Source organism: Anopheles ziemanni, chromosome 2 (assembly GCF_943734765.1).
Source record: "Anopheles ziemanni chromosome 2, idAnoZiCoDA_A2_x.2, whole genome shotgun sequence".
In the NCBI taxonomy this organism is placed as follows: Eukaryota; Metazoa; Arthropoda; class Insecta; order Diptera; family Culicidae; genus Anopheles; species Anopheles ziemanni.
In genome coordinates this window covers 3,831,090-3,858,724 of record NC_080705.1, presented here as the reverse complement: position 1 = coordinate 3,858,724, position 27,635 = coordinate 3,831,090, and the positions used below count along the sequence as shown (strand labels likewise).

General features: G+C 46.8%; 2 protein-coding genes across 4 annotated transcripts in view; both read left to right on the top strand.

The window, feature by feature from the left end:
• Positions 1-1,536, top strand: part of LOC131282528 (bone morphogenetic protein receptor type-1B) — a 41,310-nt gene extending 39,774 nt beyond the window's left edge. For both annotated transcript variants that reach the window (XM_058312021.1, XM_058312020.1), the window contains exon 3: positions 61-1,536. In XM_058312021.1, coding sequence (XP_058168004.1) covers positions 61-1,365 — 1,305 coding nt within the window. In that variant the 3' untranslated portion in view covers positions 1,366-1,536. The remainder of the gene's footprint in view (positions 1-60) is intronic.
• Positions 1,537-11,590: 10,054 nt separating this feature from the next.
• Positions 11,591-19,766, top strand: LOC131282562 (troponin C). Of its 2 annotated transcripts, none has more exons than XM_058312063.1 (4): positions 11,591-11,599; positions 16,375-16,688; positions 19,527-19,636; positions 19,738-19,766. In XM_058312063.1, exons 2-4 carry the CDS (start codon positions 16,393-16,395, stop codon positions 19,764-19,766), a joined length of 435 nt encoding a protein of 144 aa, XP_058168046.1. In that variant the 5' UTR covers positions 11,591-11,599; positions 16,375-16,392. The 2 variants fall into 2 exon arrangements, with proteins under 2 accessions (XP_058168046.1, XP_058168045.1); XM_058312062.1 differs by lacking the exon at positions 11,591-11,599 and adding an exon at positions 13,934-13,951.
• Positions 19,767-27,635: the final 7,869 nt, after the last annotated feature.

Below are 27,635 nucleotides of genomic sequence, written 5' to 3'. Positions count from 1 at the left end.
CGAACTTTTCGCTCTCAAACCGAATCCTAATCCGTTTGTCCCGTTTTATTTTCTTTGTAGTGTAAAGTCGGAACGATGTCACCACAGATACACGGGAAGAGTATCGTCTGCTGTGACAACAAGGACATGTGCAACCGCGACCTGCATCTCGAGTACAATCCGCGCACGACGACGACACCGGACCCGCCCAAGGTGGACGCCAACAGTGTACACCAGATTGCCCTCCTCACGTCCGTCGTCATCTGCTCGACCGTGTTCGTGGTGGTTGTGTTCATCGTGTACTGCGTGTACCGGAGGCGTGAGAAGCGGAAGCCAGCCTACCTGATGAACTCACTGTATAACACGACCAACGGACACCTACCGATCGCGGACCTCGTGGAGCAGAGTAGTGGCAGTGGATCCGGATTGCCCCTGCTTGTACAGCGTACCATTGCCAAACAGATTCAGATGGTGCATTCGGTGGGCAAGGGACGATACGGTGAGGTGTGGCTGGCAAAGTGGCGCGACGAGAAGGTGGCGGTGAAGATTTTCTTCACCACCGAGGAAGCGTCCTGGTTCCGGGAGACGGAGATCTATCAAACGGTGCTGATGCGCAACGAAAACATTCTCGGATTCATCGCCGCTGACATCAAGGGAACGGGCTCCTGGACGCAGATGCTTCTGATCACGGACTATCACGAACTCGGCTCGCTGCACGATTACCTACAGAAGCGCGTCCTCAATCCACACATGCTGAAAACGTTGGCACACTCACTGTCATCCGGCGTAGCGCATCTGCACACGGAAATTTTCGGAACCCCGGGCAAACCCTCGATCGCTCACCGCGACATCAAGAGCAAGAACATCCTGGTCAAACGCAACGGACAGTGCGCGATCGCCGACTTTGGGCTGGCGGTGAAGTACACGAGTGAATCGAACGAGATCCAGATCGCACCGAACACGCGCGTCGGAACGCGCCGCTATATGGCGCCGGAAGTGCTGAGCGAAACGCTTGACCTGAAGTCCTTCGATGCTTTCAAGATGGCCGACATGTACTCGGTCGGTCTGGTGTTCTGGGAGATGGCTCGCCGTTGCATAACGACCGTCCGCGGGGCGAAGAATACGACCACGTGCGAAGACTACGCCCTCCCGTACCAGGATGTGGTCCCAACGGATCCGAGCTTCGAGGACATGTACGCGGTAGTGTGCGTGAAGGGCGTCCGTCCGCCAATACCGCTGCGGTGGCAGGATGAGGACATTTTGGTAGTATTATCCAAGATTATGCAGGAATGCTGGCACCCGAGCCCGGCCGTCCGGTTAACCGCGCTGCGGGTCAAGAAGACGCTCGTCAAGCTCGAGACGGACTGTACGATTAAGATAGTTTAAGAAGGCACACAGAAAGAAGCAGACAGAAAGGGTTAAGACACCACCACCTCTCCCACCTTTCGGTTGGTTGTGGTGGTGGTCAAATGAAACGTTCCTTTCAACTGGAGCCTTATTTATTTCCCTGCCGCATCCAACGCCGGATGTGAACGCGTGAATCGAAGGAATGAAAAGTTGTGTTTTGGCAAAACTGGCAGGTTTCGTTTGTAAATAGTCATCCCCATGCGGTTCGTTTTCATATCTCTCTTCCAAACTATCTCTCTCTCTCTCTATCAATTCTCTTCTCTCTGGTACTGTTTTCTTCCATCGTCTCATATCCTGCTTCTGTTTTCACAACGTTCTTCCTTCGAAACGTTCGCGTTCGCCCGGCTTTGGGCATGGTGTGGACTCTCTGTGTTTTTGTATTTGCCATAAATTAATCGTGTAAGAAGCATGTAGACATCTAAGCAGATTAGCAAAGTGGCAAGGTTCACAACGCGAAAGGACTGTTAGAACGAAACGATCGGAAACATACAACCGGCGCCTTTGACAACTCAGTGCTTTATTCAGTGCAAGAAGGCGATAGTAGCGAAGCGGTGTAATGATCATTTTCTCTGCACGCCTTTTTCTCTAGTTTTTTTTTATAAATATCTAGACATGGTAGGGTAGAATTAGCTTGTAATGGAGTATATAAACATGCGCGCTACAGAGAGACACAATTGTTAATACAAAGAGGCACCACATTTCATGGACCTGATTTGAAGTTTTCTCCAACCGAAGAGAAGCTTGTCCTTGAGCTTGATTTCAGTTTTCCTTTTTTTATAAATTTGTTTTTATGTTCACTTTTCAATCGTACCGAAGAGTGTAGAAAGCGTTTAGTTTTTCTTGGTCTACAAGAAAACATACCCATTATTGAGCATTCAAAGAGATTCTCTTACATGTAAATAGTTTGTTAATGAAAATAAAAATGACTGCATACAACACATAATGTGACGTAGAGACGAAAGTGGTTCTTCAATTTTTAGAAGAGCCTCCTCCCCGCAAAGATTGGTTTGCGATAAGAAGATGTGTGTGTTTGTGTGTGATCGGAAGTAATTTTTTTTTCAGTAAATCAACGTGCCTGCTCCCCTTTCTATGAGAAACAAAATAAAAAAACGACTACAAATTCAATGTATGATAAAATATAGTTTAGTTAAGTTAGTTTAGCGCGCGCTGGTTTCGATGATGTTGTGTAGGTATAACATAGTGAACATAAAGTGTAGAGGTGAAAATAAAACAACCTGTTGCCTTCCACAAATGCGCTCCTCCCCACTCTCATTGGCTGAGGCATTTTCATTTTCTTCCATTTAGGTTGCAAATTTTTTTGAAACAGTAAACCAGTGCAGCGGATGTTGAGGAACGTTTAGTAAATTTTGTTTTCCATACAGCGATTAAAAATTAGCATATAAAAATTCAAAATCGACCCTTAAGGACATCGTTTGTTTAGTTTATTTTCAATTCTAGCGAATTGCCGAGCGTAAATCAATGTGTTACCCTGTACGACAGTTGTGTATTAAACGAAATAAAAACATCATAAAACTTATTACTATACTGTATCTTTTAACGTGATGGAAATTCCGAATGAAAACCATTTAAGTGTTTCCACTCTTGCCATGATACAGAATGGATTGTTTCACAGGCAATTCGTCAAGCAAACGGTCATTTTGAAAAATCAATCTTACAGCAAGACTTACAGCATGCACAAGATTGAAAGTGACAGTAGAAGTCAAATTGACGTGCGCAGTGGCGGTTGTAATTTTAATTTGAATTCAAAATTTTGTAAATGTTTGTTATTTCCTAAAACTCGTTTCGATAGAGTGTAACATGGATGTATGTTATAGTTGATCAAACAACGTTATTTGGAGGACACATAAAGCACCCCTTACATACAGTTTGGTTTTGGGAAAGAAAATATATGTAAAAATGGACTTCTACAAGGTTTTCAATTCATTTTATCACTTCAAGGTATACTCGTCAGATCCACACCACATCTCCTTACTGGCATCCTTCCTACTCCCCGGTGGCCAAAACACTTTTTTAATGTATTTTCTTAACACTCAAACTTCTTTCCGATATATTTACTGTACGAAAAAACAACTAAATGCGTGAAACCGACGCAAATCATTCATGAACGTTCATTCACTTCGGTTGTTTTCATTCCAGGTCACTAGCAAATCGCTGCAAAAGCGAGCATCGACAGTCGCCGTGCAAAGTATGGGAATTCCTTTTCCATTTCGGTGGCTTTTCAACACTTAAACCGATCAATCCACACCACTCCCTCGCAAGCGCGCTTTTCCAGCTCGCTGATAAACGGCGAACCGTGACCAAACCCCGAAATGAGTTTGTTTGGCAAAACATTCATCGTCGCTACTTTCCACGATGCATTGACGAGGGTGAAGGTGTGAGAGAGGGAGACGAACCCCCCCCCCCCCCCCCCCATCCCCCACTACCTCCCAGCAACCTTCTCTCCATCCACAGATTGAGTTATAAAGTGACGCTGATGATAATAGTGGAAAAGCGAAGGAGGATTCCTCGATGGTGGTGGGTTTATTTTTAGCCACCCCCAGACGGGCGGCGTTCGATTCGCGATGTTTAAGTGCGCCCCAGCGAAAGGAATCCGTTTAACAGACCAGACTCTCCCCACACCCTTGTTTGCCATGCAGCGGACAGACTGGAGTGTGGAGCGGGCGTCCGAGCAGATTTCCCTATTTCTCTTTGTTTTCTTTTAAATAATTTTATCTAACGCCAGGGGGATGGTTCTCTTCCGCCATTCGCGTTCGCATCCACAATCAGCCCGTCGCTTTTCACCTATCGCCCGGCCGAAGTGCGTACTTGGATTGGAATTTCCAACAGGAATGTGACAACGTGCGCGCGCTGCAAGGCGATGGAAAATGGTTGGGAAAGCCATCGAAAAAAAAAACGGGAAGGAAAAACTCAAACTCCTCCATTCGAACGATGGTTGGAATTTCCGCGATTTCGCTTACCATGGGGCGCTCAGGGAGCACCGAGGGAGACCAGTTCGGAAAAGCACCATTCTCCGAGTGTCTCGTAAAGTCAACAACCTGCATGCCAAGCCCGACCGGCCAAGTGGTTTTCCACGGCAACTGTTTGGCGTGACTGTTGGAGCATTTATTTTGAGCCTTGTTTTGACGGCCCGTGTTTATGACAAACGAAGAAATAGAATTTGAAAAACGTTTGCATTCCCCACAATTTGGGGAGGATAGGAGTGGAAAACACTGTGGAGAGTTTGTCTGTGTCTCAAGGTGATCTTTTCGCGATCCCGAAAGCACTTTCACTCTCCTAGACGAAAAGCAACATTCTTCGCATTCCACGTGTCCAGTTTAATTTCCAAAGAGATTTCTTCCTCTCCTTCTCTAAACCAGCAAAAGGAAACACCAGTACGATGATGTTCGTAAAATGCCAGCGCCGAGAAATTAGATCATGTCCGGGGCAAAATTGTTGTCTTTGTAACACATTCCACAGTTTCCACCCACTGGGACTTGATCTATCGACTCCAGGGAAAAATCAAGAAAATTTCATCAACCATCCATCGACTCTCACGCAGCGCTTTGACTGACAACCAAACATCCCCGTTTCTCAGGGGGAGCTGCGCTTCGGCTTATGATGGAACAACTTTGTAATTGTATGTCCCCACACACCCCTTCCCACACCTTTCTCGCTCCCTACCCCACCCCGACCAGGATAATTGCAATTCCACAGAAAGAGCTGCCTGTGCCATCCTGGCATGTTCCGGGATTTATTACACTCCGGATCCACCCGACCTGGAAAACGATCCCCGGAGTGAGGGTGAGCAGAAGAATTTTAATTACTTTCACATCACATCAACGAACGAGCGTACCTCGCTGCTGCCTCAGCTCGTTGGATCCATGGAGTTAATTAGTTTCCGAAGCTATTGTCTCCAGTCCGAAGCGTGCATCTAAACATGGCCGAGTTCCCCGGTCTGGAGGTGGAAGCGGTTCCATCAATGTCCAGGATGGAAAAAGAAAATCATCCAACATTACGTCAATGTACTTATAGTTCTGAGTGTCCTCTAAACGGTTCAGAAAGTTAAGGCCAATTTCCCGCGCATTGGCGTAAAATCAAACGGAGCCAGGTTCCAACACTTCCAAATTACCATTATTGCCCTTCTACCAAAGGGTGTGGAGGACCTCTTCATGGCGCTTCTCATGACAAGGGCGGACGAAAACATCTTCATGCAGCTTGTTGCCTTTAAAACAGCTGTAATTACTCAAAAACCAGGCTTGCAACAGTTGCAAGAGGACCGGGCAGGGGCGAAGTAGAACTTATGCGATTGTTTTCGTTGGCTATATCTGGCCTATATTACAGCACAGAACAACCAGGAGTGTTGTTTATTTTAGGATCTGTCACTCCTTGCCGAAAGTACGCCGCCGACTGCTTCGTTCGCTGATGAGTACGAACTTCTCCTGTGCGGGAAAAAAAGGTAAAAGCAACAGCCTACTACCATCCGGCGGGTAACTAGATGTATAATTTTAACCATTAGGAATAAGCTATAACCACCGAAGCGGTCAGTTCGGTTGTCGACGAGTTTCAACGCTAGGTGATGTCGAAACGTCATCGCCTCAACGCCACGAAGAAAGAAGTAGTACAAAAACAAAACACACCACGGGGAAAACAGAAATGGAACCAGATTACCGAAACGCCACCCCCAAGGAGAAGCACTGCCGCGTTTGACCGGATTTTAGCCGGTCCTTTGAAAATGGTGCCGTTTTGTAACGGAAAGCTGTCAATCAAGCGGCGCGCTATCGTCTCTATCACCCCGGAGGACTCCGCCACGTCGGACGAACAACGCAACCGTTGACGAAGCCGATCATCATGATCGTCGTCATCAGCAACGTCCGTGGTGGACCAGGTTGACGGTCCACCCTCTTATTCCTTCCCCGTCGGAATGTCATTGCAAGCTAATTGAGGTACGTCAGCGCCATCGTCCCACACGAAAACTAAAAACGGCACGCCGAAAAGATGTCATCGGCAAACACTTTTCACTCCGAACAAAGGGTGGAAAAAAGAACGCTCGAATGAACCAAAATTACTTCCCGTTTCGATACTTTCATTTCACCATCAAAGGATATTTATCTTACCCTTGAAGCACACGGTGGTAGTGGAGGGGAACTCTTCTGGGAGAATTTGGAAGTGTAAAGTTGCCATAAAATATGTCCGCACAATGCAAACTCAATCAATCAGTTGGTCGGTTGCAAATTTATGAGTCGTCGCAAATGGTGGAAAGGAAAACCCCCTTTTCATACAAACACACACGCACACAAACAGAATGGGCCGTAACGATCGGCCTCTTCAGTCCGCTTTTTCATTCGATGCTTTTCCGTTTGCCGAAGCCCAGAGTGAATAAACTTGGAAACTCGTGAAAATTTTACTGCCACTCGTAAAAAGAAAAACTCTATGAATGACCATGTGTGTGTGAGTGTGTGTGTGTGGGAAACTCTGTCTATCCATCCATGCATCCATCCATTCGTTTGTACGTTCGTTGGTGCATGCAAGGCAAACTGCAACCATATTGCATCCGACGCCGGGTGTTTGGCGCCAGATCGTGGCCAACTGCAAAGAGGAGGCTTTTCACCGGCACACAACGCACATTTGTGCTGCTGGGGGAGGAGGGAAAAATGGACTGCAAAACCCGACCCCTCCGGAACGTGCCAGAGCGAGCAATTTAATTGACGCCACATTAACGGGTTTGCAAGCGGATTGAATTTCGAGTGGAGTTTTCCCCGAAGGATGGGTTTTTTTAAAACGATTGGTTTGTTTGTTTTATGTTTTTCGTTCATCCTCACTCTCACTCGTCTGTTTCTGTTTCTGGTTCTACGACTCAAAAGGCTCGGCCTTGCCGTTGTAAAACTGCAACATAAAATGCACGCTGAATTTCGATCCACTTGCAGTCCCGGTGGGACCAGTTAAAAGGTTCAATCGAAACCAGAAGACACCGAAAGGCCCGATTGACCTGATTTTAATGACGCGAGAAAAGCGGTCGTTAACGGACCGTACCGTGACTTGGGGTGAATGATGAGATTGGTCCATAAAGGAAAAACCCCCCCCATAATGTGGCACTGCTTTCCATAACTTGCCTCATAAACACAGTTTTACATCGGTTGATGTATTTCATTTTGCAGCCATTTCGAGTCCGCCTTAAACACCGATTGGGAGAATTTGATTATGGACTTGACGTTGGTAAACAAGATACAAGCAATTGCACTATTTTGATATAATTAATTTATCACGGATAAAAACAAATGGCAAAAAGTGGTTTTTGAACCGTGAGCTATGGTTCAAAAAAGAATGTGTAAAATGCTCGTCATAACGATGTGAAACATGATAATCCCCACAAGACAGATGTGAGACAAGATGTAAGTACTTCCATTATCATAAATCTTTTTTTTTTATTTGGCTCCTAATGCAACACACGAGAGCCAATATCCTACATCATTAGCACGATTAGATAATCACTACAACAAACGAGCAGTTTCAATTATGGTTCAAGACATCGATAACAACATCCCGACAACTGGCAACTTCCGGCACGCGGTTTCGCTCCACTCTCCATCATAATCTTCCGGCTCGGATCATCGCAGTTCCAGATAATCAATCAGTCTGTCACCGAGCAACTTTGTCCGCCTTTTTTCCCGGAAGCGCTTTGATTTTCCACGGCGAAACGCAATTGGTTCTTGCGTTCCCGGGTCGTATGCTTGTGATGATCAATTAGCGACTGCCTCTCGGAACGATGTTGTTCGATGGAGGAAAAACAGATATCTAAACCAGGCTGCATCATTCGCTGGGAAGAATTCTGTGCGCGTCCTGTTTGTTGTTTTCTGTCTGCAGCCCGTGTTTTTCCAATTGCTTTGGGGACGCGCAAAGAGCAACGCCATATTCCATCACGCAAATGCCAATGGTCAAGCGAGCCGAGGCACACAATAAATTAGCTGAATTTATTCACTAATTTAAGAGCAAATCATTAGCCCACCTCGCGCCCGCCTTACCACCCTGTTCCCTTGTCCCTTCTAATGCAGCTCTCGGAAAGTGGCCTGCCTCGAACGCTGGGAAAATGGTTATGAGGCGTTACCGGGCGAAAAACCAAACGGAAAAACTCAAGAACTGACCACCTGGCGTTTTTTTTTTCATGCGACACACACACATTCATCAGAGGCCAAGCGCTAATGTACCTCCGGGCTGCGAGGGTGGATTGGGATTAACATTATCCTGCCTTTAAACGTACCAAACCACCAGGAGGAGGTACTTAATCATTTCTCTTTGCGTCGTCTTAGATCGGGTCTTGAGTACTTTTTCTTCTCTTTCCCGGGTTGTTTTCTAAGATTACGTGACAAGAGTTAGTCTCCGGTAGAAAGGAAATTTTTCCGATTGGAAAGGTTGCCGTGATTCGAACTCGCAACGGTCAGTTTTTAGTTCCATTCTTTCAAAGTTTAATACAACAGATAAGATTGGTTATATTTTATGTAAAAAAACTTTTTGATGACATTATACTTGGTTCCAAAACGATTGTAGTGGATTAATAAAAAAAAAATTCACAAATAAACAACGCTTATAACGAGTTCATTGCTTTGATCATGAATGAATTCGAAAACAAAGTGTCAAAGGAATGATCCTTTGCATTAATTTCAGTTGATGAACTCCCAACATCAATGCAATTTTATCCTTAGTTGGCAATAGATATATTTCCACGTTAAACCAATTCCTCCTTTATTTTCAGCTGCATTCTTTTACAAACGTTTACTATTTATACCGCCTTGAACGTTGTTGATCAGGTTCGAGGAGAGGGTGAGAAGGGAGCAGAAAAATAGTGTCTCATTTAATTAAAGCCCAACTCATGATTAATAAATCATCGAAGCATCGTACGTGCGTCCGCAACCAACGGCGACGGTTGCCAAAAGAAAATTCTATCCCAGAGTAAAGCTGAATGGAAATGAGACCTTTCCCCCTTTGGCACCGGTTCGGCTTTGGCTCCGGTGCTTCCGGTTTCCAGCTTGAAGCTCGCAAACGTAAACCAAACATTGGGTGGGGAAGGACGCGAAACACAGCGAGGGTGCGAGGGGGAGGGAGGCACACACCTGTATTTATAGTGGATTATCACCAAACAAACGAACTGTGAGCTTCCTGCTGGTGCTGCATGTGGCAGACACTGGTTTTTCATGGTCTTCCTTCGCCATCTTTGCTCCTTTTTCTTCCACCATTTCACAGCGGTTTCGCGCGAGTCGAGTTGAAAGGAATGCCACTTATGGCGGCGTCCTGCCTCTTCCTCCGGGGCACCTGGGGGCACCTGGCATCGACTCACCCCCCCACACCGAGTCGTTCGTCGCCAAAACGCGATGCGCGCTATCGTATCACTCGCGTTTTGGGGGGGGGAAAAGGCATGAAAACCTCTCTAACATTTCCACAGCGGGTCGAAGGGGGGGGTGGGTAGGCCTTCACCCTGTTCGTGTGTCTGTGTGTGCATTCGCTGGTGTCAAAGAGCGGATTTCCCTTTGGAATGACGGATCGAAGGATGCCACGCTCTGCAAAGCGAAGCGAACACGCCGTGAAGTCATCTCCATTTCTTTTTCTCAACTTCAACCGCTCCCTTTCGCGCTTCGCCGAACGATCACTCGTTCCTTCTCCCTCACTCCTTGTCTTTCTTGATACTCCTTCGGGTCAGTCATAGCGCGTTTCCAAAGGCGCGGTTTTTCCTCGTCCCGAGTTCGCGGACCGTCGCTGGGAAAACGGGAAAAAAACGAAACTCGCACAGCAGTACACACTTGCTTGCCAGTGCTACTTATAGCGATTTTTCCTGCCCATTGCGGAATCTCCCCCCCCATCGCTCGCTAGAGAGGGGAAGGCCAACGTTTCTCACTCACACACACACAGGCCTTCGCTTCGTCTCAGCATCCAGCCGTTTAGCAGTTTCGTACTCTGGACCGATAGCTGCTTGCGCTGCGCTTTTCCTTCGCCGGCCAAGACTCCTCACGCATGCTACTACTCATAATTCCACCCCGCCTCCCCCACCTCCACTCCCGCCCGTGAGGGGGAGGAATATTGTGTGGAGGAGTTTTTAAATATAAATGATGTTGAATGATATTTTTCGCCTCTAGTTGTCTATTGAACCGCGTTCGGTTAATTAACTGTTTCACGCGCGCGCCCCCGTGGGAAAAGTCGGTTCAGTCCGTCGCCGGAGACCGATAGTGCGAGATTGTGCTCCGCTCCGTCCGTCAGTGTGTCCAGTGCGTTCATCCGAGGCCGACCGTTGGCTTGAGCAGCCCCGTTTTTTTCCCTTCCTGTTAAAAACCCGCCAGAAAAAAAACCCAACGCCCAAAATGGTAATATATTTGGCAGAAGGAATTTTACCGAACGAACGAGCGACCAGGCGTCTCCATTTTCGAAGGGTGAAGGGGAGGGACAAAGAATTCGCGCACACCTGGTACACAAACTTTCCCAGATCACAGCCAAATTGGAATCGATTGTGAGCCAACTTTATGAGTTCATTAAAGCCAGTTAAAGATGCACTCAATCAAAGTCCCCTCGCGTGGAGTGAATAAAAGGGGGTTTTCTCCGAGAAAGAGGGTTGGGAAAATACCATAGTCATGCCAAGAAATTAAAGAACCGCAATCCACGGAAGCGAAGAAAGTGATTGTGCAACAGTGTCCATCATTTCGTTGCAAAACCTGAGGAAAAGACAACCGTGTTGACGCGGACCTTCTGCCACTTATTAATTAACCAACCGAACAAATCAATCACGGGATCTCACCTGGGGTTTTCCCCGCCCTTGGCCCCGTTGTTCTTCAATCGGTGCACATCGCGAACCCACCAAAACCGAATCGAGCGATAACGCAGTACGGGGTGGAAGCAAAAAGGGCGTGAAATTGCGAACTTCCGTCGCACCAGGCTCCCCCAAACCAGTGCCGGGGGTGTCTTAGGGAAAGGGGGCTCTTTGTTGACACGATTTTATTAATAAATCTCAACTCATTCTACGGTTATTAATCATCAGCTATGTCGCTGTTTGAGTGATGGGATTTGCAAACGATTCATTAACGGTTGGAATAGGAAGGAATAGGTCGTGTCCGAATCGAAAGAAACTCCGGCCTTGTGTTTCGTCATCGTTTTATTAGTTGGGGGAAAATTAAACGTCCGATTCATCAAACTTATGTCAGACAAAATTCAACTTGAACACATTTCAATATATGATGTTTTTTTCTTTTGATTAGTTATACTCGAAGACAGTAAGGCATATCAAGCCGTAGAATCTCTCTTTTTTTCCCCACTCGAACTTTTGCATAACTCGTGGAAACTTTCGTGAAAATTGATAGAATATATGAGAAGATTACACAATTGTCTAAAAGCAAAATACCCGAGACTAAACAACGTTCTTTTCAAAGTTTAGTATTTCGAGCAATGAATACGTAATGAATTTAGAAACACTTTATATATAGCGTAAATAATTTTATATAGCTTTTGACAGAACCTTGAATTGGTGTTTTAAATTAATTTAATAGATTGATTTCGTTAGTCATTGAAACTGTTTTTGGTACCGTTCAATTTTAGTTCATAACTCGCGCAACAAAACAAGTCAAGAAATAAAATTAATGCTTACATTCCTTTGAAGCTTCCATTTCCGGAAGCAACAGTTATTTCACTTCCCACCGATCGATGTTTTACGTTTATTAACAACCAGCGCAATCAATCTGATTTGATGGTTCGATTCGCCCTCGTATAAATCACCCTTTCCCTTTTCCGGAATGGAATTATTTCTGGATGTGTTTTGGAGCATTTCCTCCAGGCATTCCAGCACTCCAACTCGAGTTCCTTCTACGAACTTTTTTTTAACCGAGCTGGAGGATCAAGCAGACACCGGTAGCAAAAATAAACCAGCAAACATCTTTGAAGTGTACTTAAATGTAATTATTCCGTTCGCATCTGCAGCGGACGCACGACCCCCATGGCCACATTCCAGCCGAGCCGGCTTCAGCTTCGATCGATCGGCGGATCGGAGCAGTGGCGAAAATGGCGATTTGTTGTTCTTGCAGCCGGTTTGGGTGCATCGCGGGAAGGAAGGAAAAGCCAGCTCCCCGAAAATCATTCCCACCCGCGGGAATGTGTAGATAAATGTTTATTTTTATTAAAAACCACCGGCGTGCTGGGGGGAAAAGGACAAGCTTGGGGTGGGAAACATGATGCACTCATATCGAAAATAACTACGCGAAATCAAACGAAACGACGGCGAGCTTCAGTGCTTTATAACATTTTTCTTTCTCCTCCCCATCGCACCACAATTTCCCACCTTTTCCGACCCTTTTCCTGTAAGACCCCTACTACTTTCCCCATAACTCATTGCCTAAGTATGCTTCCTGCACCATTTTTCTGTTCTCGTTTTTCTTTTTTTTGCGGCGGTCGAGTCGAGTGCTTTTGGATTAATTAATGAGTCGTTATTTTTAATTCATCTTCTCAGGTTTTATTTAGCTTATCCTCTCGCCATCCCTCTGCCGTTCCCCCCCTCGAGTGCAGCAGCAACAAGAGTGAGGTTATGTTGCTCGCCCGAGATGGATGGTCGAGTGATGGAAGGGAAAAGAAAAAACAACACCCCTCTGCGGGGATGAAATATCCCCTTAAAGGGAGATGAAATATTTCCACCAATCCATCGTACAGTTCCTTCCCCGATCCTTGCAATAGATCTTCGTCCGGCTTAGTCAGCCATTTACGAAACACTTTTCCATCGTTCCCAAAGGTGTAGGCCGAAGGATTCCTCTTCCTTCGGGATCCCCCGCTCCCAAGATCTCAAGTTCAGTGAGGGTTCATAATTCTACGCTTCTCTATTGCGCACAATTGCCGGGAAGAGTCGGAAAATTTCCACATCGCAAACGCCCCGTCCTTTCTCGACGTTTGGAAGGTAGTGGACGCCCAGGTGCAGGTGTAAATAAATAAAATTAACTGCATCTTGCGCCCGGCAACCGATCCTTCTTCCGATGGGTGAACCATGATGTTTCAGGTTTCTCGTAGTTCGATCTGAAGAAAATGCTCCAAGCAAAACGGCAGAACGGATGCGGGGAGGACTGAATAATGTTGTTGATCGTTTCGATCTTTCCCGCCTGTGATCGATCCGTTTGTAACTTTTCATACAAAGGTGCGAGCAGGACAGGAAGCACCCTAAGAGCGAGTGAATGCAATCAATCGAGATGCACTTTTTTTGCAGATGATTTGGCACGCATCTTCTGTTCTCGTTTTCTCCTTCGCTCGTCTGCAAGGTGTTGTGATGTTGTGGGGAGTTTTCCTTTTTTCTTCGGAACCGTCGGCTGAGTTTCACGGTCAAGCCTGTCGATCGTGGCGAGCCCTTCATCAGACCAGTCGGAAGCCGAACGTTCGTGCGACAGGAAGGAATTCGTCCACCTTTTCGTCCACCGGGAGTGACCAGTGTTCGGCATTTAATTGTCGCGTCCGATTCAGATCTCATCGGGGAATTCGTTCGTCCGTTTCGCGCGCATCTGGAATCCACTCCCGCAATTCCCCACCAACACCACGTACCAAGATGTCGGACTTTGAATTTGTGAGTTTCTTTTTGCGCGAATTAAGGGGCTAACGAATCTAACGAAGCCAACACTAATTAGTGTACCGCGGATCCCGGGATTCGATTAGCTTGTTAGTTTGTCCACCCAAAATGTGTCGAACGAGGGTGACTTTCCCCGGGAAAACTTTCGTAAAGCGACCCACCTTTTCGACACCTCGACACCACTCAATTAGTGACCCGATGATCGAGCGGAACTATTTCCCAGCGCGACTGCCAGACCGGATTTTCGCAGCAGAAGTGATTGCCTCCATAAAGAGAGAGGGAGAGAGAGAAACAGAGAGTGGTCAAATGAGTTTCAAATGTAGGCCAACGCGGGGTTTGCACGTAGGGAAATGTATCGGGAAATTTACTGCCGAAAGGTAACGAAACGCGTGGATGCATTTCGAATTAAAATCCACTCTGAAGCAGGAACAATTTCCAATTTCGGCTCGGCAATGGTTATGGTCATTTCCAATTCCAAACCACAACCACGCCGCGTTAGATGGAAACCCGATCCAAATCGATTAGTTGGTAATGAGGAAGGAAACTAATTTCCTAGGTCCTTTTACATTAACATGAAAGTGTGTTTCCTATTTTTCCCAGTGTAAGAGATTCCAAACTGACGTAGGCTTGAATGAATGGTTGTGTTTTGCCAACGCGAAGGAAAAACAATTCATTACGTGTGTTTGTCCATTTGCTCGGAATGCATGTCCCCATCATGTTCCTGACACACCATCGTTGTTTGTCTCGTAATGCTGTTGGAAAACACACGCCCGCACTCGCCATCCGGTCTGATTGTTTATCGGAGAAGCTCGACGTACCGGGACCACCTCGACGTTTGATTCTCGACCAAGAATGATCCACGCGGGGCCTTTCGAAACCGAAACCGATAAATCATGTGGCACTGGGTGGGCGCTGGGATAAAAGAATTTCGCGGTCAATGAGCACGAAAATCCCGGCCCGAAAGATGGATAGATTTGAGGGTGGTGATGGTGAGGTGAAGTGTCAATCAAACTTCGGTCTCACGGTACGGTGAACCTAGCCCGAGCGAGTGTTGGCCATCTCGAGAAGGGCCACGAGTTGGTGAAAAAACGCCGAAACAGCCGTTGAGCCGTTTGCAACGGATCATTTCCCACGATGAAGGCGATTTTGGGGGAGATATTTTTAAGTTCATCTTCCCACCGAGTGGGCTAGGGGTTCGGGGTTCCAGGGAAGGGGCCGGTGGCAACCGAAAGGGAAGCAATAAAAGCCACCGCGACGATCGTGTCACCGCGTGATGATCATGAATCAATCGTTAATAATTACATCAGCCGGCCGGGGCAGAGCAGTTCGTTTCCTGGCCGTCGGCCAGTGGCCAGGCATTCCGACCGCGGCTTGCGACTGCCAAATGGGCTGCCCCGTGTGCCGGTCAACGGTTTGGCAACGGTTTTTCCGAACGCCTGCAGAAAGTCGCGGAAATGGAGAAACGAAGATGATTAATGCTGCCAGCAGTCAGCAAACTGAAGCGAGAGGGGGCGAAGGAGGAGGAGGACACTAAAAATTCCTCTCCATTAATATTTATAACGAAATCGAAGATGTGAAGTGTATCTTGAACGAGGAAAAACTGGCCTCGGGACTGGGTAAAGAAAACGCTAAAACGAAGTCTAAACGATGAGAACTCGTAAGGAATGCCATTTAGCGGCCGCTGCCGAAGCTGCAAACGATTGCTGCACTTAACGACATCCGGAGGTCGCGGTTGGCCTTGGCGGGTGGACGGGGGGGTGGGGAACCTGCTGCTGGAGGTCGGGGGAAACCGCGGGATGCCATTACTGGCCTTTGCCACGCGGGTTTCGATTTCACAGTCCATTTCGGTGGACGAATGTTTCCGTTCCCAAAACAAAAACACGGCGAAGGGAGGGGGGGGGGTGACGGCGAAGGGATGGGGTGAAGTGGTGCGAAAATGAGTTCTCCTTCACGTGTGACCATGGTTCTTGCGTCGCTTTTCCCCCCCCCCATCACACGAGTATGGTAATTCTCAACCGGAGGATGGCGGACAGCATGATCGACACCTGTTTATTCGTAGTCGATTGGGAAGGTGGCGGGAGGGGGGCTGGTGGGAAGAAAAAGGGGGGGGGGGGACTGTAATTTATTCATCGATCGGAAATGTCATACAAACATGTTCGGTGTTATTGGATAGTTCACTTCAACGATGAAGAGTAAACTTGACTACAAAGTAGAGGGATGAAAAAATCATTTAATATTTGTCATATAAAAATTGGTGGGCAAAACTTTATATCAACATCAAAATAAAGTTTTAAGAATTATGAAAAATGATAAAACATTTAACAGAATGAAAAAAACTAAATGAAACATTGAGGAAGATAAAACAAACATCAAATGAAAGAAATGTAATAAATTACTCGCTTCTGTTTCACTTCTTGCAGGATGATGAGGAGCAGAGAATGCTGATCATGCGCAAGGCGTTCCAGATGTTCGACACCGCCAAGACGGGCTTCATCGAGACGATCAAGATCTCGACCATCCTTAACACGATGGGCCAGCTGTTCGACGAGGGCGAGCTGCAGGATCTGATCGACGAGGAGGACCCGGAGAGCACGGGCAAGGTCAACTTCGACGGCTTCGCCAACATCGCCTCCAACTTCCTGCAGGAGGAGGAGGACGCCGAGGCGATGCAGCAGGAGCTGAAGGAGGCCTTCCGGTTGTACGACCGCGAGGGCAACGGCTACATCACGACCAGGTTGGTGACCATAAATCCTTCCACCACCTTCCTCGTCGTCCTCGTGTGTGTTTGTGGTGAACAAGGGTGAAGAACTCGGGGGCTTCTTGGGGCAGGCATAGAACACATGTCGATAGCGTGACAACAGCCGTTTCACCATTTTCTCGCGCCTACGCTAGGACTTTCCACTCCCGGGAAAGCCCACGCCAAGCGACGTCTGATCGCCTTGCTTCGTACTTGTCGGTGGAGAATCGGTGGTTAGTCCAGACGTCAAACTGACCTCTAATTTATAGCCAGCTCATGTAGGAAGGAACAAAAACACACTCACTTCCGTCCGGCGCTTTCTATGCATGGCCCTGCTATGTAATCCTACCATTTTTCTTTTCTCCCTTTGGAACAGACGTAACTATTCGCGTAGATTCCAACCGGCCGCTTTCTTGATTTATCGCTATTTGTGGCGATACGATGGTGTCATTATTTTTATTTATTTTCCACCTCACCTTGTTCCATGTTCCTTTGTATTTTGGTAGGAATTTCAGTCTTCCGGAGTGCCCGAGGAAATGAGGTGATGATGATGATGATGGTAGCTACTAGTTCAACGTTACTAGCTTACTTTCATGTGAAAAAGGTCTTTCCTTTTAAAGGAGGAAAAACTAGTTCTCTTCTTTCAAAACAAGGGTAACAAACGAAGGAAAAACCGCCGCGTCCTATAAATGAAAACGTTTAAATTTCCGTCTGTTACTGCGTTAGGGGGAAAGATAAAGAGCGTCAGAGAATGTTGCCGGAAGTGCCAACCCCGTTGCCCTCCGTTTCACTCTGTGGAAAGGCCAGAATACACCAGACAAACGGGCCACTGTTGGCGGTCAACATTCCAAGAATTCTCACCCTTAGATGGTTTGTTTTTTGTCTGCGTCCTTGAGCGGAGGGCAAGCCTATGGCGGGCTACGAAAAGTAAATGGTAACGTGTCCTTACCGCAAGCATTGAAACACTGAAAATCTTTTAACGGACCTTTACGTGGTTGTGGGTAACAGTTTTGGAATGTTAAAGTCACACCGAACATTGTGGTAGAGTTCCTTCTATTTCTTTAAGATGGACCTTGGAAATAAGACACGATTCCATTTTCGTTGAACCGAATGTCAGAATCGATGAAGCGATCGATAGCCTTTTTCGCGTTCGTCGAGTAAAATTTATGACTGACTGTGAAAAACGATCGCACCATAAAATGCACTTTCCGACAAGCAAAACGCTAATTACGGTGCAAAGTAGGCGCAGACACACACAAACGTGCAACACACACAGAGAAACCAACCGCAACACATTTCGGGAAATTATGTTTTCGGACCGCGGCGTTGCCTAGATTTATGACCACCATATGTTTCCGTGGGCCAGCTCACCGGGACCGGAAATGTTTCAAAAAACCAACGAGCTCAATAAACTGTCCGATTCGACAAACAACAACAACAACCAGACAGCAGTTACACGCGGATCCGCGAGCGAAGAGTGGAAAGCATGCAATAAATAATCCCTCCTCGTCTCCGGGTTTTCCTTCCGACCATCGGGCGGGATGGGTGATCATATTTTCCTCGTCTCAAATACCAGCGGTAGATTATGATTGCACAACGCAGAGTAGGGAGGGAGAGGGAGTTAATTTTGCATCGCTGACAAAATATTTCGAAACGACGCGGACGAATGGAAAACAGAGGGAAAAAAGAATGGTTTCGGATGGGGAATGGAATCTGCAGGACAGAAATTCCTCCGTGGTGTTTCGGAGGCCCACGCACACCCCACACCAAAGTCATAACACCGCGGGGTGTAGGGAGAGTGAGTGAGGGCCCAAGAGTTTCGAGTTTTCTGCTTTTCATCTACGGAAATCCACTTAATCCACGCGTCACCTGGAACGAGCTCTTCCGTTTGCGTGCGCGAATAAACCAACGGGGAGAGAGAGAGAAAGAGGGGGGGAGGGGAAAAGGGGTGGCGTGAGTGTAAGGATGACTTGCCGCAGCCTCTCCGCACCCTTCCCCCCCACCGCAGTACGCAGCCAGTTTCATACTGTGAGCGACCAGGCGCCTCCATCGGACGAAGGTGCTTCAGGGAAAACTCGCGTTCGGTGCCCATTCCCGGCTTCCGTCGCGTGTTACTTTTCCACTTATTATACCTCCCCCTTGCCTCAAGGGTTGTCCGTACGTTCCGTAAAGGTTCGAAAAAAGAAAAGAAAATTCCAAATAACACCGGACCGGGGAAAAACAAAAACACACGAACGAACTCCGAAGAAAACGAAAAAAAAACACCGGCACGGATCGCATAAATATCATCATCGTCGGTGATGCGGAACATCGTCATGCGAATACAGCCGCTTCGGCCCGGTTGGGTTTTTTTCTTTTCGGTCTGCCTTCCCGACTTGCAGCCGCGGAAAACTACTTCACCGGAGCAGCAGCCAACATAATGGCCCTTGATTTCGGCTCGAAAAAAAAAACCCGGCTCGTTCCCGACTACGGACGATCGTTCGGGCCGCCAAAACCGAAAGAGAAAAGTCATCGCTTTTCAGACGTTGCTAAATTATAAATGCTCTGGATGTTATAAGTTATGTGCCGTAGCCGACCGACTCCCGGGATCGCCGCTCGGAGCAAGATGAATCGATGTTAAGCTAACATACGAGAATATCTTTTCACTCCGTCGGGCAGGTCAACATGGTTGATGAAGAAAAGGAAGCGCACACTCTGAACGTCCTTCACAACATTGCGTCCGTTTTGGGACGGGAATGCGAACATTCTGGATCGTATTTCTTTTCTGGTTTTCATCTGTACGTACAATTGAGTTAAAGAAAAACATCTCGTCTTTTTCCCCACGCACACACACAGCACACTGAAGGAAATCCTGAAGGCGCTCGATGATAAACTATCCAACGAGGACCTGGACGGCATCATCGGGGAAATCGATACCGACGGTTCCGGAACGGTCGACTTCGACGGTAAGAAAAACGCAAACGGTGAAACCCCTCCGGCACAATGAAGCACTTGGAATAGCTCTGATAACAACACTCGCTCCGTTTTCCTTCTCCCCCTTCCGCAGAGTTCATGGAAATGATGACCGGAGAATAAGCCATCCGAGGATCGCCAACCATCGTTCTCATCCAACGAAATCGGAGCCAGGCTATCTCGAAGGATGGTTGAGGGCCACCCGCACAAGCACACACACACACCCAAGGTCCCGTTCATCGACGGACGCAACAAGCAAGGTGCCATCGTTCCATCGACAATCGGCGCAGGACAATTTGTTTTCTTCTATTTTATAGAACATTATAGAACTACTCCGTACTATGCACCATTTGTTTCATCCGAATGTTTCTTGTGCAGCACCCATGTTTTCCTATCTATAAACGATAAACAAACGATTCTTTTTAAATATTCCGCCTATCGGTTATGTGAAGCGTCTCTTCCTTTTTTTAGCGAAATTCATTCTACCAAGCATCATCGGGGAAAAATGTGTTTACTCGGTGAAATGATTGTGTCCTCCCTTCGTCGCTCTTTCGTTTTTCCCTGTTCAGTCTTTCTCACGGTCTTTTTTTTCATTCAACATATGCAACGGGCTGAAAACAAAAAACCAACTACCGGAAACAATTCACGATACGAAACACGCTGTAACCGAACTGGCCAGCTGTTCACGAGCAAAAACAAACACAAGCAAAGCGAGCACGGCAATGTCCAATCAAAAAGCATTTTAAAAACAATCCGCTTCCGGTGCTTCCCGGTATCCGTTTGTGAGTGTGTGTCTCTGGTTTTTTTGTTTTCGAAGACCCAACTATCCTTTCTCGTGGTTGTCAGCTCCTTTCGCGTGGTTTCCATAATTCTATTGTGTTCCTATCCAAACTCGTGAATATTTATTTCCATATCAATCTACTTGTTTCTCCGCGAGCGGATCCTCACTATTTTGCGCCACCGTGTTCGTGTCTCTATCCCTTTTTTATTCTCCCTACTTCTACCTTGTTTACTATTTGTGTAAAAACGAAGCGTTTGCGGTAAGGATTTGAATTTGAATTTTATTTGCAAGCATTAGCACCTTTATTGCAGCTAACCGGAAGTAACACATAAGAAAAAATGCCATCAACCAAATCGCAAATAGTCCAGCGATAAACGGTGCCACCTTTGTTTGTTCATTCTGTCTATGGTGTTGTTGCAGTTGAGATACAAAAGCGTTTGTCTTCTGGTTTGTCCACGGTAAGGAAATCGCACCCTCACCTTTCCGTCGGTTTCCACAATTTCCGTCTACTTTCTCCACCATCCGATTTTTGTTCCCAGTGTGTGCTGCTTTCAAGGCGTGTTTTCTTTTTCCGTGACACACGTTCCCGTTTACTTGTGCACTCTTAGCTGCATCGTTTGTATTTTTTTTCCACCTTCTTTTTGTGCCGTAGATTCTGCTCTCCGTAGATATGTAATGAGATTTATACGATTTAATTTTAATATAAATAAAGTGACGATATTTTCCACCTGCTTTGTTCCGTTTCCTTCATTACGGCGTGCGCAGTTTTTCTCTTCTCCACCACATGCAAACATTTGTTTTTCTTTTTTGTGCGTGTTTTCAATGTCCTGCCCGGGCGTAATCCGGCGAGCATCAACTTTGCGCCATTTCCGACAAATTGTATTCCCCGGTGGTGAACGGGAGAAAACGGAGCATCGTTGCTGATGGAAATTAATGATAGCGAAATCAATTATACTTTACGAAGCTGTCGAGGAATTGGTGGGGAAAAAAACAACAGATAACAAAAGTAATTATAGTTATGGCCTGCTAATAGCGGGTCCCTATTAGAGCGTGGGCGTTCCAATGAGCGGAACCAGCTGTAGTGGTGGATAATTATTTTAAAATGACATCGTTTAGTAGCGAGATTGGTTTCTTGTGCTTGCCGCATTGTTCTTACGTAGGAAAATGAAAGATGGAAACCTTTCTTAGTTGTTTTGCTAATGAAAATACGAAAATTCAAATATTACGCCTGAAAGTATGCAACACACAACGCATGTCCAAACATGTACTAAAAATAAACTGTCAAACATATTTCAACCGTTTTCCGCTTCCGTTCAAGTAACTCTAATCTACTAAAGGACCAGAACGGCTTTTCCATTTACGATGAAGCCTTTGCCACGGATGATTCATGATCCGTTTAATTTCCTCTTGAAAAATGACACACTCATCCATAATTTAAACACTATACTTTCATGACTCTCCTACCCATAATTTTTATGAGACCACCAACGCAAGGGCTTCCATTTCCGTGGTAACGGCGCCCTTGACATGTTTGCATCTTGTGTAATAAAGCATCGCTTTAATTAATATTTTATAAGCCACCAATTAATCATATTTATCCAACGACGAACGACTCCTCAGTGTAAGGCCGTTGCCGTAGCAAAAGGCCGGCTGCTAAGAAAGGAAGCGTGCTTCTTCAAAAAATCAATTTCCCTCCCCTCCGTCTATCCCTCCACTCCCTTGGGCGCCCCTCTGGTGACTTTTGCGTAAAACAACGCACCACCGAGGGCGTGTGGACGGAACCCGGTGAACAGCATAAGGAAAGAGACAATTTACATTATTCAACATTATTTTCGGCGTCGCTCGGTTGCTCATTTTCATTGAGTAAAGCCACGCCACGCCAACCGACGCTCAATGATTGTGTCCTTTTTCCGGTCTGGCAGACTAACGTTCATGTTAGCGCAGGCCGTGAACCGGCAGTATGACCGCAGCGAAGGCGCACTGTTCTCTACTGTTTAGTTTTAACAGCCGGTCGTAAAATCGAAAGAAGAAGGTACCCGTGTGGTACGCAGGAGTCAGCATGGCGCCGAACCTAGCCGCGCTCCGGGAATGCATCCGACGAGATAAACATAAGCTCATTTCTTACACCTTCCGTCGGGCGGTTTTTATCTCCGGAACCACATAAAACCTTGTGCCCTTCTCGGTTGCTGCTCTGGCCAACATTCTCGTGAGGTTGCCTAGCCCCGAGACCCCTTTTTAATCCCGCAGGGTATTTCCGGAGAAGCTCGCAGAATGCGCCGCAATAGGAGTATGCGAGAAGGTGAAAATCCTTTGGCAACTCACTCCACCGAAGCAGGACCTGGTAATAAAGAAGTTGCACGTTTAGCACGAAAACGAGAAGCCGGTTTTGGGAGGAACAGGTTTGGCCTTCCGCTTTGCTATTCAATTGCGAAAGGTGAAGAAAGGGCTTATCAGGATGACGCCTCGAGCTCCGCAAAGGCCTTAGATATTCCGGCAAACTCAAAGCGTTTTAAAAAGCAGAAACAATGTACCGTCTCACGGGCGTTCTTTTTCATTTTATCTTCAAATTCTTTTCCACGCCGCAGGTTATGCGGATACGGTGCGTAAGATCTTAAAAGCCCATCATTAGCAACACCGAACGAAAACCTGTTATCTAACCGAGTACTCGAATACGGAGCGATATCCATTTACGAACAAACTGGAAGTAAATACTTTTTCCGCCTCCGGCGATCCAAACAGTTTTGGACCACGGAAAGGAAAGTCGCCCCGTTGCTTTTGCCAGACAAATTGAGTTCGTTCCCAATTTTCATTCGTCATGTACGTGCCCCGTTGCCCACCTCGATCGGGGAAAATGAAACCGGGAGGGAAAACTTTCACTGCGCCAAGGGGAACACGTAATCAGAAACATCCCGAGCATTCGTCGGGACAACTGATTCAAAGATTTTTCTTTCATTTCGATTCGGTGGCAATCGTGTTCGGATGGTAGAAGTGGTCGGTAAATGGACCGTTGAACTTGCCACACATGAAGAGAAGACGGGCAGTAGCTGCTCGAAGGTGGAAACAAAACCAAAAAAGAACCAAAAGAAAAGAGACTGTTGTGAAAAGCAACTCCGAACGGAACACACAAGTGCTAGCAAAAGTTTCCTTTCGATGGAGAAAAAAAAAAAAGCTGGCCCGTAAGAGGAAAATAAAGTGCTAGATAAAACATTCACCGGGCACAACATATCCATGGAGCATGGAGCAAGGGGCAGGGAGAGGGACGCCAAAATTATAATGCCCAATAGAACCAGCGATACATTGGAGCGCATGATACTTTGGCGGGTTTCGGACCGGATCGGGAGGGGGAAAATCGCTACATCGACCATAAAAAGCCGCAACAGTGACACGACCAGGGCACACACCGAAGCACACACACACACACTCTAGTGTTATGTAAGGTCCTGCTTGTGTCCTTGCATGTGCTCCCGCAAAAGAACCGAAGCGAACGCAAAAGGGCGTACGGGGCACAGCATTTCCTTTCTTGATTATGCAAGCGCGATTCTTCGTGATCGTGAAGTTCAATGATTGCCCCACCTCGCTGCTGACGTCAGCGTCTGCGGAATGGTTCTTGAGTGGAGTGAAAGTCCCCACAACCACCAGCTCTTCAGCCCGCGGGCCATCTTGGGTCGTTGTACGTTTAAGTGATCTAAATCCGGAGGGTATTTTATCATCGATTGTATCTGATAATTTCATCTACACGTGTTGAGCAATTGATCCCAAAAGTCCTCCCGAGGAAAATCCCGAAGAGATTTTCCGCTCCAATCACGTCAAAGGACAATCTATTATTTCAATGTACAATTATATTTGATACCATATCGTACGAACAAATAAATCATTTTGCTCAACACTTTGTGGCGCTTAAACCGACATTAATTACAGCTTTCACTTGCTCGTCGAGGGAGCCAAGTTCAGCCTCACTCAACATTTTCCTTGGCATCGAACAAAATTATGCAAAGAAAAGAAGCGTGCACCGCAGCAAAGCAGTTTCCTTGGTCGTGCGCTTGGAAAATGCATGCACGCCAATGTTTCACTCCCATAATCACCATTTTCCACCATGCATGGAAGTTTCCATATCTCAACCGACCAGACCCCGGCCCTTTCCGTTTTCCTTTTTCCCCCTCCGAGGGACGTTCCAAAGTGTTCCATTCATAACATGGTTTTCTTTTTGTTACGTCGCCTAATCCACCTATTTCCTAGTCATTAGCATCGTGGCCATTAGGCTCCACCGCCCTCCGCTCACCGTCTCACCTTGACTCTTTCCGTTTCGCTTTAGCTTTCTTTGTTTCCTTTTATTTTCTGTCGCCGCGGAGAGTTTTCTCCGTGAAGAGTTTCCTCGAGACGGTGTTCAAAGCGTGCGGCATGAGCGCGTGCTGTTGCTTCCTTATTTCTTTCGGTTATGCTCTCTTACTCGTCTCGGCCACGTTTTATCGCGCTGCCCTTCGGAAGAAGCTAACTTTCCGAAAGATTTTTCTTAAATCGGAAAATCTCATTTTTCTTTTACATTTTGCATCTTTTGCATTAGTAGGTTTCCGTGCCTTCAAACCCTTTGAATGATTAAAAATAAATTTTGATTAAGTGGTACATTTTTATTTTCAAATAAAAAGTGGAAAAACATGAAAAAGTTCTTTTATTATTTTTTTTCTACGATCTATATCGTTCTATCGAACGATTGAACCATTCTCCAACATAGTAAAATGTAGAAAAGGAACAAAGTTTATTATGTATTTCCCGTGTGTTCAAGAAGCTTCTTTCAGCATTTTTGTTAAACGATAAAGGAAAATTCCCGAGTAAGTTTTATTAAAAAACAAGAAGCCTGAAACTGCGAGGTAAACGAGTTTTAAAACAACATGGTGCCTTCAAGGGTTAGTATTTAAATGTTATTCACCGAACGACAGGTGCATCATGGCGCGGCACGACCCCGGAAAATATCTCGGCATTCGCTTCCCCCGTTGAATAAAAAACGCAAACCACTTCTAAGCATCTCTCGAGCATCGCCTTTACTGTGCAGCCGTCTTCCAACTGTTGGTCGCTGCTTTTCTTCGTGGACAATGAAGGGGCGAATGTGTGTCACGGTGAGAACCCCCCGAGTTCATGGGGTTCATCCGTTCTGGGGGGATCGTGGTTTCGTAGCCGCATGGTCCAAGATCGTATTGACATCGACGAGATAAGAGACGATACCGCGTGCCGACGGGCAATCGAGATAAAATTAACACAGAGATAAAGAGAAATTGGCCCAACACACAAAGAGAGCGAGAGAAGCAGCAGAAAAGGGATCGTGGCGAGAGTTAACCACGCGGATGTTGTTTGAAAACGTCGAAAGGGGAAAGTAGGTGCCAGGCCCGTTGAACGGGATCGTGCACGAGATTGCCAGAGTCCATGTGCTGGGCCACGCGTTGTTTCTCGATGCGGGGATAGCGCTCGGAAAACCCCCGTAATCCCATCCGGAGAGGCGAGCGCACTTTTCCGATCTGCGAGAGCAAAGTTATGAAATCGCATCAACAAAAAGCCACCTCCCCGCCGAAAGAAAACGGAAAAACGGGCGGACTCTTCGGTGTGCGTATGCTCTCCCGACGGCACGCGAGCATCGGTTGGGAAAATTCGGTTTTCCCGTCGTCAGTCGAACGGAGAAGCTATTTCGGAGTGCACGTGCGCCGTCAGTCAAGCTCACGCGGAAGTGGTGTGTGCCAAGGGTTCGCCAACACTTTTCCTTCCTTGACTTTTTTTTCCAGCCACCGATTTTCGGCCCAGCAAGAAGGTACATCCTCTTGGAGGTTCCTGTGGTGAGGCTGGACTGTTGTGACACGCACTCACGCACGCATTGAAAAGCAACACATGCCCATTCCGTGCAGAAAGGAAGCGTGAAGCAGGAAGCTCCAGACGAAAAATAGGACAAACCAGGCCACGGGAAACCGAAACCGAGCGCCAGTCCCAGATTCCGTCAAGGGTTGAGCAGTGCGAAGGCGAGAGAGCGAGAGGGAGAGAGAGAGCGCTAAACAGTGTAAAAGTGTGTCGGTGTGGAAGAGATGTCGAAAAGAGTGCGTTTGGGCTAATTGAGCCGGACGATACTAGTGCTAGAAAGGATTACGAGGAAAGATCCAGTCCAAAGGCATAAAGTGGCCCTTCGAAAGGAAAAGTGGGAAAACTTCCTTCCGTTCAAAAGGGTGGTGAAAAAGAAGCAGGAAAAGCCAATGGTTCATTGTTCAAGCTAGTGCTAGAATTTCCGGGTCAAGAAGGAAGCTGGGAAACCCCTCCATGAAGGAACCAAAAAAAGAGAGTGAAACAAAAGCGAAGGAAATTTGTAGCAATCTCCACGCGTAAGGAAACAACAAAACAAAATAGGAAAAACCTTAACTACTGCCTAGTAAAACCAAAAGCAAACCAATAACCACTGTACGGGCGAGAGGGAGAGAAAGAGAACAAGAGGATAGAGAAAGAAAAGAGAACAAAGCGCATCAAGGAAGGGAAATCGCGTGGGTTTTCCATTGCGTACGATTGTGTACGAAGCCCCCGCGGTTCGCATTTTGGGGCTGCATTGGGGCGTGTACTGGTGAGTGTGTCTGTGTGCGAGTGTATGCGTGACGCTGTGATGGTGTTTTATCGTCGCCTGGTGCCGTGGTAGTGGTGGTCCGGACCGGTCGGAAAAGCGTTCACGTCATCGACGCCCGCTCGTGTGTTGTCATCGTTGCTTTCCGCCGTTTTCCCTCGCTTGCTACGTCATTACTTGCTCGGCTCGGGCGGCCAAAGCCCCTGCGTGTCGGTGTGCGAAAGAAACAGAGTCAGTGTACGAGCGTAAATGTGTGCGAGTGAACGGGAAGGAGTGTAAAAGGGAAAACACAAATTAGATCTGCCACCCTCGAATAAAAAGGGAAAAAGGGCAGCCAGTTCGTTAATCGCAGCGGAAGTTTCACATTTCTTCGGGCTCCCTCTTCTCCTCCTTGGACACCATCATTACCACCACCGGTCTACCCCCACCCCTAACCATCGTTCCAACGGGAGGAAATGATGCCAAGGTAAGGAAAAGGAAAAATTAAGCTGAACCTGCGTCTCTCTGTTAACTTACACTGAAAGGAAGGCAAAGTCCTTTGCAATTGAATTTTATTTTCATTTCAACGTCTTTTTATCCTCCCTTGGAATGGAGAAAATGGAAAACACACGCACACAAAAGAGGACAT

What these genes read in the sequence shown, in the direction of transcription:
- LOC131282562 (XM_058312062.1), top strand. An exon ending in AACGGCTACATCACGACCAG is followed by an intron (nt 16,689 to 19,526) that starts GTTGGTGACCAT and finishes GCACACACACAG; the next exon opens with CACACTGAAGGAAATCCTGA. An exon ending in CGGAACGGTCGACTTCGACG is followed by an intron (nt 19,637 to 19,737) that starts GTAAGAAAAACG and finishes CCCCTTCCGCAG; the next exon opens with AGTTCATGGAAATGATGACC.